This window comes from Sceloporus undulatus, chromosome 1 (assembly GCF_019175285.1).
Source record: "Sceloporus undulatus isolate JIND9_A2432 ecotype Alabama chromosome 1, SceUnd_v1.1, whole genome shotgun sequence".
In the NCBI taxonomy this organism is placed as follows: domain Eukaryota; kingdom Metazoa; phylum Chordata; class Lepidosauria; order Squamata; family Phrynosomatidae; genus Sceloporus; species Sceloporus undulatus.
The window spans coordinates 46,983,710-46,997,971 of NC_056522.1; the positions used below are offsets into that span (position 1 = coordinate 46,983,710).

Here is a 14,262-nt window from a genome sequence, read left to right on the forward strand (position 1 = left end):
AAAAGTTTTCCTTTGGTCCCATGTGGGACAGAGAGTCTCACCATAGGCTTGCTTTTTCTGATTTGGGGATGCTGGGTTGCTTTCTTCTATGGCTCTGCTGTTTTCAAAGTGTGGACTGTGGCTTTTAAAAGTTTTCCTTTGGTCCCATGTGGGACAGAGAGTCTCACCATAGGCTTGCTTTTTCTGATTTGGGGATGCTGGGTTGCTTTCTTCTATGGCTGCTGTTTTCAAAGTGTGGACTGTGGCTTTGGCCTATGGGTTTGTGTTCTGGGGTTCTTTGGCCATGGCTGTGATGATTTGAGAGTGTGGGGTGGGACTTTTGCAAGTTTGGGCCAGAGAGTGTGACCATGGGGGTGGGGGTGGTTTCCAATTGTGGCTTTTGCTCATTGCCTGTGCCTTTTGTCCTTTTTAGGCTTGAGCTATGGCTCCCAAGCCAAGCGGTGAGAAAAAGAAGAGGGCTCCCTTGTCCTTGGAGGACAAGAAGGACATCATTGCCAAGCACGAGAGGGGCGTGCGCTTGGTGGACATTGCCAAGGAGTATGGACGCAACCCTTCGACGATTGGCACTGTCCTCAAGCAAAAGGAGGCCATCAGAGCTGTTGTGGCTCCAGCGAAAGGCGTGACGACCATCGCCAAGCAGAGGACACCGAGGCACGAGGAGATGGAGCGCCTGCTTCTCCTCTGGATCAAGGAAAAGGAGCGAGTCGGGGACACCCTGACCACCGCGGTCATCTGCGAGAAGGCCACCGCCATCTACGAAGACCTGGCCAGCAAGGAGGCAGGCGAAGGAACTTCTTCGCAGGAGGAGCCAGCCACCCTGGACTTCAAAGCATCACGTGGCTGGTTCGACAGGTTCAAGAAGAGGACCGGGATCCACTCTGTCGTCCGTCACGGCGAGGCGTCCAGCGCAGACCACCAGGCTGCCGAAGCCTTCGTCGTCGCGTTCAAGGCCATGGTGGAGGAGGAAGGCTACGTCCCGCAGCAAGTCTTCAACTGCGACGAGACGGGCCTCTTCTGGAAGAAGATGCCTCGCCGCACCTACATCAGCCAGGAGGAGAGGAGACTGCCAGGCCACAAGCCCATGAAGGACCGCTTCACACTTGCGTTGTGTGCCAATGCCAGCGGGGACTGTAAGGTCAAGCCCCTGTTGGTGTACCACTCGGAGAATCCAAGGGCCTTCAAGGCACACAACATCCAGAAGGACAGGTTGCCAGTGATGTGGCGCTCCAATGGCCGCGCATGGGTCACACGCCTCCTTTTCGTCGAGTGGATCAACAGCGTCTTCGCCCCGACAGTGAAGCGGTACCTGGAGGAAGAGGATTTGCCCTTGAAGTGCCTCCTCCTCTTGGACAATGCTCCTGCGCACCCGCATGGCCTGGAGAAGGACATCCTCGCGGAGTTCTCCTTCATCAAGGTCCAGTTTCTGCCACCCAACACGACCTCCCTCTTGCAACCCATGGACCAGCAGGTGATCGCCAACTTCAAGAAGGTCTACACCAAGCACCTCTTCAAGCGTTGCTTCGACGTGACCGAGAGCACACAGCTGACCCTTCGTGAGTTCTGGAAGCAGCATTTTGACATCGTGGTGTGCTTGAAGATGGTGGACTTGGCCTGGCAGGCGATCAGCAGGCGCAACCTGATTGCTGCATGGAGGAAGCTGTGGCCTGATGCTTCTTCCCTGGAAGGGTTGCAGGCCGAGGGTGCTGAGCCAGGTGAAGAAGAAGAGGTGCACGAGATCGTATCCATCGCAAGGTCCCTGGGACTCGAGGTGGACAACGACGACGTGGAGGAACTGATCGAGGAGCACAACGAGGACCTGACAACAGAGGACCTCAAGGCCTTGGCGGCGATGCAACACTCTGCCGTGGACGAGGACGTGCTCCATTTCGACAGGGGCCAGCAGGAGGAGGCTGCGGGGGCATCTTTGCCAACGGCAGACATTAAAGACATTCTGAGGCAATTCCACAATGTGGCTTCCTTTGTGGAGAAGCACCACCCTGAGCAGGTGCTGACCAGCCATGCCATTGCCCATTTCGATAATGTCTGCCTTAGCCATTTTAAGAACGTGCTTAAGGGCCGGCAAAGGCAGACATCCTTGGACCAGTTCTTCACTAGAGAGGGAGAACCGTCATCCAAGAAGGCAAAAGGTGACCCTTAAAAAAAAGGTGACCCTTAAAAAAAACACCAAATTTTTTTTTTAAATTGGTTAACTTTGTTAAATTGGTGGCATTGGCTGAATTGGCTGAATTGGTTAAATTTCTTGAATTGGATAAATTGGCTGAAGTGGTTAAATTGCTTGAATTGGCTGAAGTTGTTAAATTGCTTGAATTGGTTTAAATTTGGCTGCCCCTCTCCTCCTCCTCCTCCTCCTCCTCCTGCCTCACTCCGACATGCCAGGACCAGATGCCAAGACCAGCAAAGGTAAGAAAAACACTTTTTTTCTTTATCCTTTAGAATGGGACTGACCATGGGGTTGCATGTTCAGATTTGGAGTTTTTGGCCTTTGGGTTTGAGTTCTGGGGTGGTATGGTCATGGGTGTGATGATTTGAGAGTGTGGGATGTGGGGTTTGATTTTTGCAAGTCTGGCCTTGATTTGATGTGGGCCATAGAGTGTGACCATGGGGTTGGTTTTTTAGATTTGGGGTTGCTTTGGTCATGGCTGTGATGATTTGAGAGTGTGGGATATGGGGTGTGAGTTTTGAAAGCTCCTCCTCCTCCTCCTGCCTCACTCTGATGCCAAGACCAGCAAAGATAAGAAAAACCCTTTTTTTTCTTTATCATTTGAGAGTGTGGGATGTGGGATCTGAGTTTTGCAAGTCTGGCCTGGCTTTGATGCGGGCCATAGAGTGTGCCCATGGGGTTGGTTTTTTAAATTTGGGGTGCTTTGGTGATGGGAGTGATGATTTGAGAGTGTGGGATGTGGGATCTGAGTTTTGCAAGTCTGGCCTGGCTTTGATGTGGGCCATAGAGTGTGCCCATGGGGTTGGTTATTTTGTAAATTGGGGTTCCTTGGTCATGGAGTGCTGATTTGGTCATGGGGTTGTGCTGTCTGAGAGCTCATCCTCCTCCTCCTGCCTGACTCTGAGATGCCAAGACCATCAAAGATAAGAAAAAAACTTTTTTTCTTTATCCTTTAGAAACTTTAGAATGGACCTGCCAGTCATTGTTAAGCTAATTAGTGCCTGAGGCAACTTTGTATTACATTGTATTGTAGGGTACTTAGCTTAAAAGGCCTCTATTGTGCCTTTGTTTTGACTTGCAGGTTCAGTCTGAGGTCTTGGAACGCATTAGTTATTTTCAATGGGAAAAGCGCTTCGGGTTACGAAATTTTCGGCTTACGAAAGAAATAGCGGAACGAATTAATTTCGTAACCCGGGGTACCAGTGTATGCAAAAATGAAGTCACAATATGAGGACTTTACTACATTTTTTAAAAATGTTATGTTTGGAGGAACGAACTCATATTTTCAGTGGGCATACTTTAAGATTAACTGAACCTTGTCCCAGTTCTTAATATCAGAATTGTTGGATTTGTTTTCTTCTTGTGTTACATGACAAAACATTTTTGATACTCAAAAGGAGTTTGTACAGTGGAACCTTGTTATCCGTTGGGGTTAGGTTCCAGGATCCACCGTGGATGACCAAATCTGGGGATGCTCAAGTCCCATTAAAATATTATGGCAGAGCAAAACAGTGTCCCTTATATAAAATGTAAAAGGAACATTGGTTCTTTTGCTATTTGGAATTTATACTTTTTGGAATATTTTCAAGCCATGGATGCTTGAATCCACGGATAAGGAGGGCTGACTGTAGTATGGCAAGACTACGTGTGCTTTTCAAAAGGAAAAACAAGAATACTATATACAGTACAGTACATACAAGAGTAGGTACATGTAGCTCTCTGAATCTAGCTATCAACTTGTGTCTGGAAAATATCACTATTTTTCAGATTCTCTCACTTTCAAAAGCAGTGTACCAGTGAGGGAAAAGCATAAACTCCAGAATTATGTTGCTATTTGGATTACAAATTATACTGTTATGGACTAAAATACCAACCAGCCTCTACACAAAGCTAAGAGAAGAGCTCTGTTAGATCAGACCAAAGGCCTATCTAGACCAGCATTTCGTTTTCCACTTTAGCATGCCACTGAACATCAGATGCTAAGACGTACAACGTTAGAGACCATATGCCTTTTATGTCCTGACTTATCTCCGGAAATATCAGATTAGCTGCAATGGATAAGAATGCTGAACCAGATGAATGTTTGGTTCAAAAGGCTTTTTTTCCTTTAGAAATTTCAACACAGAATACTTGTTCGTTCCCTAATAAAACTGGTGCATGTACTAAATATATTTTTATTAATTACTTTAAAGATATATAAGATAATGGAAAGAGCAACACTGCCTTCAAAATTGTGCCATGAAAATTGTGGTTGACAATATCTGGGCTAAATTTATATTATCTATTTAGTATCCTAGCACAGTTTTTGTCCCTTGGCAACTGTAAAAGGAAACAAATGTAGTACACTATGGATGGGTTCAGATGTAATAATATCAGCTTAATAAACTACAGTCGCCCCTCCTTTTTCATGGGGGATCTGTTCCAGACCCCATCGCGAAAACAGAGTTTCGCCTATATTCGAGCACCACTGGCTTGAATATAGGTGCGGGCGGGCACCCCATTCATTCTCTCTCTGTTCATCCCTCACACATAAGCAAAGGACGCGGATCCGAAGACCGTGAGAACAGAGGGAGGACTGTATTGTTTTTAAAGCCAAGTACAAAGTTTGTGGTTGTGTACAACTTTTTTGCTTTTCACCAGATAGGCTGCTTCCAGTGCTTCTGTTGTGGTTTTCTTAGAGAGAGAGAAGCACACAAGCCTAACCATCTTTTCTGTCTTAAAAAGTAATGAATTATTACACTGAGATAATTAAATATGATTTGACCTTATGTTATTTCCATTCTACTAAATAATGTAGTTCTGTGTCTTCAAGTCGGTTCTTCCTTATGGCAACCCTAAGGCAAACATATCACTGAACATTTGTTTAGATAAGGTTTGCCTTTGACTTCCACTAGGGCTGAGATAGTGTGATTTGACCTAGGTCACCAAGTGGATTTTCATGGCCAAATGGGGATTTGAACCCTGATTCCCAGAGTCCCCTAGGACCTGTACACATAGGCAGGATACCATGGATCAACCTTCATAATATTCCACCCACTGTTCCAACCCATTTCTATCCCCAGGCCGCGTGGCAACAAGTGGGTGTTCAGACACACACAGCACCACGTCATGGAGGTACCACTGCCATGTGCCTCTTATCTGTCACTGCATTCCTTCTGAAGGCCTCCACCTTAAGGCCAGGAACAGGATGCTTGGCTTCACTCACATGGCCAGACACCCCTCTGAAAGTCACTGGCCATGACTGGTGCTTTCAAAGGGAATGCGGCAATAACAGAGAAGGATACGAGTATATGCCCGTGCCGGAACTCCACCACAAACAGTCAGTCTTTTTAGGCCATGCTAAGGGCCTTTTGGACCACGATCAGGCCAGGACCGTTGATCAGCATCCAGTCTGGCCAATCCCAGCTTGTGGCTATTGGCCTGCATTTTCTGTACTGGACGATAACAGGCTAGGGAGAACACGAGCCCTTTGGCCTGTGTGTTCAGCCCCCTATTCTAATTCTCAATCCACTATACCACAGTTGGCTGTCCTATCAAATATAGCTACTGATATACAGAACTCTGAGCAAGAAAGAAAAGATTTTCTTAAGAAATGTTTCATGACAGATTAAACAGCATTTAACTGAGACTAATCATAAAACTTATTTGCTAACTCTTAGTTTAGAGGCAATATAGGCAATACTACCTTCATTCCTGCTTACCGGCTTCCCTAAAGCATTCCTCGAAGGCTGATGGAACCCAAAAGGTTCCAGGAAGCCCTAGAGAGTTTTATGGCTGGAAATGACGGCGATTCTGTCGACATCCTGGTTGATACCTGGAATAAAGACCTAACCAGGGCAATAGACAGCATCGCTCCCAAGCATCCTCTCCGGCTTGCTTCAAATAAAAAACCATGGTACACTCAAGATCTTCAGAAAATGAAGTGAGCCGTGTGACGGCAAGAGCGCCGCTAGCGGAAACACCGACGCTTATCTGACAAGACGCTCCTAGGAAACCTTTTAGTTTCCTACAGAGTGGCAATCGAAGCAGCAAATACAAATACAAATACAAATACAATTTATTGAGTAGCCCAAGGGCCATTTCAAAATACTAGTAACATAAAAAAGCAGTATCACACAGCTATATATAAAATGTAGATATAGTGCACTAGGTGCATCAAAGCAGCAAAGAACTTGTTCTATGCTGCACGTATTGCATCCGCAGAGTCTCGTCCAGCAGAGCTATTCAGAGTGGTCAGAGAGCTAATCCAACTGGCTCCCACCACGAACGTATTACTAGAACCAACAATGGCCTGCTGTGACGCATTCAATGACTTCTTTGCCAATAAGATCTCTCAGATAAAGGTCAATCTGGATGCCGACATTAAAACAGAGACTATGAGAGAAGTATCCAGTGAGTCTGCAAATTGTGTTAGACTGGATCATTTTGAGCTTGTGAGTACCAATGAAGTGGACAAGCTCCTTGGATGTGTAAGGAGGACGACTTGCCCCCTCGATCCCTGCCCATCTTGGCTGACCGTTAAGGGAGGAGATACTGTAACATCACTGATTCAGACTATAATAAATGCATCCCTTAAAGAGGGGAAATTTCCATCAGCACTTAAACATGCAGTGGTTAAGCCACTCTTAAAGAAACCCTCTCTAGGTCCCCTGATAAGGAACAACTATAGGCCAGTCTCTTTACTACCATTTTTGGGCAAAGTGATCGAGAGGGCAGTCTCCTTCCAACTCCAGGCTGTCTTGGATGAAACCGATTATCTGGACCCATTTCAAACTGGCTTTAGGGCGGGATACAGAGTTGAAACTGCCATGGTCGACCTGGTCCAGGGGTAGGCAACCTTTTGGACCCGGGGGCCGGGTTGCTGTCCCTCAGACAACTGGGGGGGGGGGGCGAAAGCCAAAAATTTTTTAAAAAATTAAATAAACAAATAAACCAGGACAAATGTAGGACAAAATTTAAAATGGAGGACACTTTTTAATTAAAAAAACTGGAGGACACGCAAAAAAAAATCTGCTGATTTTTAAAAAAATGTTAATACAAATGCATGTTTCTGGGGCTTCTATAGACAACACTGTAACAACTCTTCCCCTTTTTATTTTATTTTTTATTTTGATTGATGTATTTTATATTATCTATGAATTTTATGATGTTTCTACTGCTGTGATCCCGCTTTGATCCGAAGGGAGAAGCGGGAAATATAAATAATAATAATAATAATAATAATAATAATTATTATTATTATTATTATTATTATTATTATTATTATTATTATTATTATTATTATTATTATTTGGTTGGCCAGTATGGTATGCAGGATGCTGGATGAGATAGGTTTCGATATGAAAGAACTTGGCTGTTTCTGACAAATCTGCATCAAATCTGAAAAGCAATCTCTTAAACACATATTTCAAGCAGAAATTATTTTAGACTTGCTAAGTGAGAAAGTGGAGCATGTGCTTAAAGATTAGAGAGCTTTATTTATCATTCTGGAATTTCTCTTTTGAAATAGTGCCACAAAATTCCCAGGACAGTAAACAATATATTACAAAGAAACAGACTGAAAAGTAAAACTTAACATTATTTGAAAAATAGGGCAAAAATCAAATTTTCTAAAATACAACATAATAAAGCAATTATTTTAACAGGATATAATATAGTGTATATACCTTTTCATATTTAAAAGTATATATACACACATACACAATCTATCTCGATATGATACAAAGAAACGTTTTTGTATGTGTGACTTACCAAATCCTGGAATGCCTTTGAGACTAGATTTTAGACATATTTTTTCAAGTCTGAGGTAGCTATATCTTAGTAGGCAATTCCACAGGAACATCCAATCCATTCGTGTTCGATGGTTCATGATAATGACACTTCTTTCTCCAGGGATGAATCCATCACCAGTTATAACCACTTTCGCCCCAAACACTATCTCCAGCAAAGCCTAGAAGAAAAAAAAATATGATTATATGACAACCACCCTGAAAGTGTATTAAACATAATTAACAAATAGGAAGCAGGAGTCATTTCACAATATGCCTCAGGCAGCAAAATGTCTGGGGTTATCACTAAGAACTAGAATAGAGCAATTTGATGTGAAAGCAGGATATCTTGTAATCTGTGATCTAGGCCTAAGTGAAAAACATTTGACATACCTCAGTTTAGCTATTTTGTTCTGTACAAGTAAGAAAGGAATGTACATCCTGTATGTTACAGAAATTCTGAGGGAATGGTATTTCTACATATCTTAGAGATTTGCACAGGTTTATTCTTCAGAAGTAAACGTAAACATTCTTTCTATAAATTCAATTTTTAAAAAAACAATATAATTTGAGGGGTGACATAACACCCAACCATATAGGATCATAGCAGTTATTAGAGAATTGTGAAGAAAAGAAGAGTTCAGTAGGCGTTCTAAGGTTTGAAGGACTCCACACCAAATTTTTACATGAACAACTTCCTCTGTTGCAGCAAAAATTACCAGAAAACAGATTTATTAAGTGGTCCAAGTGGTCATACTTATCCGCTAAAATAGTGAACATCTATTCCTATGTGAGCTTCTCTTCGTTGTGATTCCTACTGACAGCATAGTTTCCCCAGCCATCATGAAGTAAAACTTTCTCACTAGTAAACCTTTTGGAAGAGTCTCATAAGAGTCATGAAACATCATTCATTTTATGCTTTTCACTGGCACTGACCATCCTCTTCAAGGACGCCTTGGGATTCATTCTCTCTGGGATCTTTATTATGCTCTGTATTTTTAGTGTTTGTATTAATGTAGGATTTTTGAGATGTTGTACATCACCTTGAGCTGTATTGAGGGAAATCATATAAAATTGCTATATAAATGGTGCCTAGACCCTATGATATCTGAATGATTAAGGTGATTCAACTTCAAATCCAAGAGCACGCTGTTTTCTTTTAGCTTAAGTGACCACAGAGCTATTATGATAAGATAAGGTAACTATGCATATGTCATCCTACGCCCAGTGGATAACAGTAAGGAGACAAGGATGATAACATAAAAACAGATGCCTTTTAACAATGAATGCAGGGAGGACCAACTGTGTTCCTTGAAACAGTATGAACACCCAATAAACTTATAAAAGATCTTCCCCTCCAAACTATTCAAGGGAGAAAGTGAAATCTTCTAATTCAAACTTAGCCATGGTGTATAGCAGTAAAAACTGCTTTAGAATTAAGAGAGAGAGAAGATGAAGGCAGACCCTATGCTTCATGTAATCACCTGAGATGCCACTTAACTCTATGAAGGGTTTTTAGTTTCTTGTGTGAATGGAACTATGGCGGGATACAGACTACCCAAAAAGGGCGGTCTCCCGCCGTCCTGGTTTGCTGCACGAGGGAGCCACAGCGGGCAAACCGCGTGGCTCCCTCACACAGCAAAAAGAACCCGCAAAAAGCAGGTTCTTTCTGCGGTGCAGTTGTGACACCACAAGGCGCCAATGGTGCACTTGCGGCGTCACAAGGGTGCTGAGACATATGGCTTTCAAGTCCAAAGCCTGCATCGAAAACACTGGACACCCCTTATTCACTCTATTTAAGTATGAATAATATTTGCTCATGAAAAAATAGGTAGAGGCAGTCTCTTCAGTACTGAATTTGTGCATCAAATCAATCCGCAAACAAAACCAAAAAAGGAAATGTCATGAATCATTCATTACTAGTTTCTCTATTATTAACAGAAAACATCAAGGACTTGGAACCACTATTGGGGAAAGTCAAGTAAGAAAATGCAACTACAGATGAACATTAAGAAAACAAAAAGAGTGAACGTAAATGATTTACATAACTTTAAAGTGGATGATGAAGACATTGAAATAAAGATTTTCTATACATTTGATCCAGTCACAGATCAAAATGGACACTAAAGTCAAGAAATTAACAAAAGAGCAGGACTTGGAATGGCAACTATGAAAGTAGACAAAATCTTCAAGTCTATGTATAATTGAACACCAAAGTCAGGATCATCCCTGCTACAGTACTTCCAATTCTATCTATTGATGTGAAAGCTAAACCCTATAAAATTTCTGGGGTCACCCTAAATCAACAGGTGAGTTGAAGGCACGCACACACACATGCACCTCATTGTGCATGTGGCCCAGGCACACACGCCATTGGAAATAGCACAGGTCGCCCTTCCACGGATATTCGAGGTCACGGATCTCAGATCCACGAGTTAGAAGGGGTGACTGTACAGCAAAGTAGTGGGTTATGTTGTTTAACACTCTACTGCATGTTAATGTAAAAACTGAATTATCTGAGAAACAGGGCTTGTATAAAATACAGATACAAGTAACTTACCACTGGAAGTGTAAGCCAGGTTGCCACAACACGGTCAGTGATCCAGCGATACCAAGCTGGGGAGACAAACATCAATGGCAGGAACGGACTAAGCATGAAAATGCTTCCAAAAAAACTTCCCAAGAATAGTGCAAGTACAAAGTAAATCCCTTTCCATGACACCATGGCTCTGAAAGACAAAGAAGCAAGTGTCTGATGAGCAATTCTAATGATATCGTCTTTTAGGAATTGACACGGGTTTTCCCCCTGATGGTATTTTCTTTTTGTGCTACACTTAAATAAACCTAATGCAGTGGCACCCTTACTGATAGTCAGGAAGCAATCATTTATACACATATGGTAACTATTTAAAGATACTGGAAAATAAAACTGAGACTAATCCCTCTTTTCTAATCAGGTACTTCACAGGAAGAGAACAATTCCATGAAATTAAGATAGAACAATAAAAACAAAAATCATTATCATTATTTTATTACTTTATTTGTATCCTGCCTTTTCGCCCAACCCTAAGAAATTAAAACAGATACAGCAAAAAGTGTACATTACATATAAGACAAAATATAAATTATCAATAGAATTAAAAGCATGCACAGGAAAAAGTAACAGTAAACGAAATAGATAGATAATACAGCACATTATTATAAAACCTTTCAGTTCCACCCCCATACAGACAATATTAAGCTTAGGTGAATATTACATTTTTCTGTAAGTTAATTCCATATTAACTTGTTTTCCCTGAGTAACATTTTAAATCTATGGATGACCAATGAAAAACCTTGGAAAGTTCAACAAAGATCAGAACAAGGCCATTTTTTCTTTCCTATTCCCCATTTTTTATATATTCTAAGAGATAGCAGCTGTTGCCCATTAACCTAACCCGGAAATTGACTGTGGAGACTCCTTACTTCTCAGTTTGGCTCTACAGAGGCAATTGCAGGGGCCAACCATTGTCTTAGCTACTCATTGATATGGATGAACTATGAAAAATACTGCTGCTAGTATGGATAGTTGCAGAACTGCCTCTTTGCAATGGTTTCCTATCTAAAAGGACCAAAAGAATCCTTTAAGCAACGGTGTCCAATCTGGTGCACTCCCAATGAAAGTACTGTCCAGGAGAGAACTCAGCCTAGCCTACTTCTCATCCTTTCTGTCTTGCACAGAGGAGCTGTAGACTGGAACTACAAGCAAGACCACCAAAACCTACAGACAATTATGGATATAGCTTTGGTCCTGGATTCTCTGGGAAAGCAAATTATTTTAAAAGCACTGATCTTGTTAATCTATACAGTGGTACCCCGGGATACGAATTGATCGCGTTACGAAATTTCCGGGATACGAAAAAGTTCCATTAGAAAAAACTGTTCCGGGATACGAAGGTTTTTTCGGGTTACGAATTTTTTTCGGCGCGAAATTCAAACGCGCGGCTTGCCAGCGCTAACGGAAAGCCCTTTTCGGCTTGCGAAATGCATCGGGTTACGAACGGCGCGGCGGAACGAATTAATTTCGTAACCCGAGGGAGCACTGTACTTTCTAAGCAAGCCCCTGTCAGGTGCCACTGGCCAGAAGCCCCTATGCAAAATACGACTGATAAAACCCTTCTTTCTGGATAGGAGAATTTGTCCTCCTAACTCAGTTAGTTCTTCTACTACTACCTTACCCACTTGTCCACATGATTAATTGGTGGCATTTCTACCTAACCTCTTAACAGACACTCTTTTTGACAGTCTTTCTATAATGACTGAGGTTCTGATCTTGTGCATTTTAAAAATATAATCACACCTGATTACTGTTTTGCCATAATTTGCTGCCATCACATACTGTCGTATTCTCTAAACTCTACTTTGGGAAACTATGCTCAAAAAGTAGCATTAAAAATGTTACCTTAGCCTTTAGGGCTACAGATAGACAAGAAACTGGTATTTTCAATTTCAAGGTTCCTACTGATATGATCAAGGTCCTTTTACTCCCAAGTCAAGAATGAGGTAGATAGCCAGATTCTTGGCAAGTTTTCTGGGAACTGATCTGGTCCAGGAACTTCACATTTATTAGACATACGCCTGCCTAGATAACTCATACCACAGTTGAATCCACCATCCCTTCAAAATATCACCTTCTTTGACCTCCATTTCATTTAGGCCATATTGACTGATTTTCCTAATACCAGGAAAGAGATAGAATTTCTTGAAATGTACACAAAACTATTAATATCAAGAAAGCAAGGGGTTTTTCAGCATAACAGGAATTCAAGAGGGTCTTTACCTCATCTACGCCTTGTTCAAGTGTCTTCACTTTCTTTTACAGAAAATGTTACTGGCCTAAATCCATGTTGCAGCACATTCGCAGAGGAATTCAGTACTGGCAAACTTCTATAAAACATTATGGATCAAATACTCTAGGAGTCTTGCTCCCAGTCAAGATTATAATTTGTTTCTGATTATTTATTGGACTATATATATAGTGAGGTGTTTTGCTGGCTAAATGTGGAACTATCCCAGCATATCCGCTCATTAGCTAGGAAACATTCCATCTTAGTAGGCACCTTGCTATCATTAAATACTATACATCTGGAAACACTAATTTTCCAAATTAGAATCTAGGAACTGTCTATTTTCCATTATTTAGAATTAAATGGGCTGCTCGCAAGACATGGGGCTTTGCGCAGGCTCTTCTTTTTCACTATTCTGAACAGCCCTCTAAATGTCTGGTTAAGAATTACATACAAAAATTCACGTAAGGCAGACAGGAAAATTGTGTTTTCAATTTCAGGGGGAAAACAGCAGTGGAAAAGCAATCCATTATACTAAGTCATCAGAACTCATGTATTTTCAAGTTCCCCTAAACACACACACACACCCTGGCTCTCTCCAATGTTGCTTATACAAACTGAATGAGATGTAAACACAAGTAGAACAGGGAAACAGCAAAATTATCTGGCACAGATACTGTGTACAACATGTACAATGTTCTAAAAACCATCATTCTATATCTATAAATATCAGAGTACAAGAAAGGAAAATATATGTAGTTTATCAAAACATACAGCCACTCCTTCAACAGGTTTCGAATTAGAGATTGTTTTCTTGGATTAGCAGATATTTGCAAATGGTGGTCTGTGAGCTGACACAGCTTCACACATAAAAATAGCACGATTTGGAATAATGTAAATTAGTCATATAGGCCTGTTACAGACTGCCAAAATAAAGCTGCTTCGGGTCTCTTTGGAGGTATGCTGTTTAAATGATGCATGCATCCTAAGAATCCGGAAGCTGCACCAAAGCTGCACTCCAGTGCTTAGGAATGGAGTGTGGCTTTGGTGCAACCTCCGGACTCTTAGGACCCATGCATTATTTAAATAGCTTACCTCCAAAGAGACCTGAAGCAGCTTTATTTTGGCAGTCTGTAACAGGCCATAGAAAAAGAAACATTTTTCTTAAATTTGATCATTTTCTTTTCTGATGACATGAATAAGTCTACAAAGTTTCTGAAGTACCATATAAAAGCTTTATTTCCAAATAATTTTCCACTTGTAAGGAAACTAGGAGAAGTATGGGGAAGAATTAGGTTACAATTCAAAGTGGAGGCTGGAAATTTTGAGACGCAACACTACTTCATCACAAAATAGATTTCTCATCTATTGTGTGGCAGAACTCCAAGTTATTGGTTTATTGTACATTCACATTTTCCTGTTGCCATAGCAAGAGAAAAACATTTTCAGTTTCCAGGTAACAGAGAACAGTAAATCCTAAAATATT

At 41.7% G+C, this 14,262-nt stretch overlaps 1 protein-coding gene across 2 annotated transcripts in view; it reads right to left on the minus strand.

Annotated features, from left to right (window-relative positions):
• Positions 1-14,262, minus strand: part of LCLAT1 (lysocardiolipin acyltransferase 1) — a 110,221-nt gene that overhangs the window by 82,240 nt on the left and 13,719 nt on the right. For both annotated transcript variants that reach the window (XM_042471979.1, XM_042471970.1), the window contains exons 2-3: positions 10,511-10,679; positions 7,934-8,132 (exon numbers count right to left, since the gene is read on the minus strand). In XM_042471979.1, the coding sequence (XP_042327913.1) occupies positions 7,934-8,132; positions 10,511-10,675 (364 nt within the window). In that variant the 5' untranslated portion in view covers positions 10,676-10,679. The remainder of the gene's footprint in view (positions 1-7,933; positions 8,133-10,510; positions 10,680-14,262) is intronic.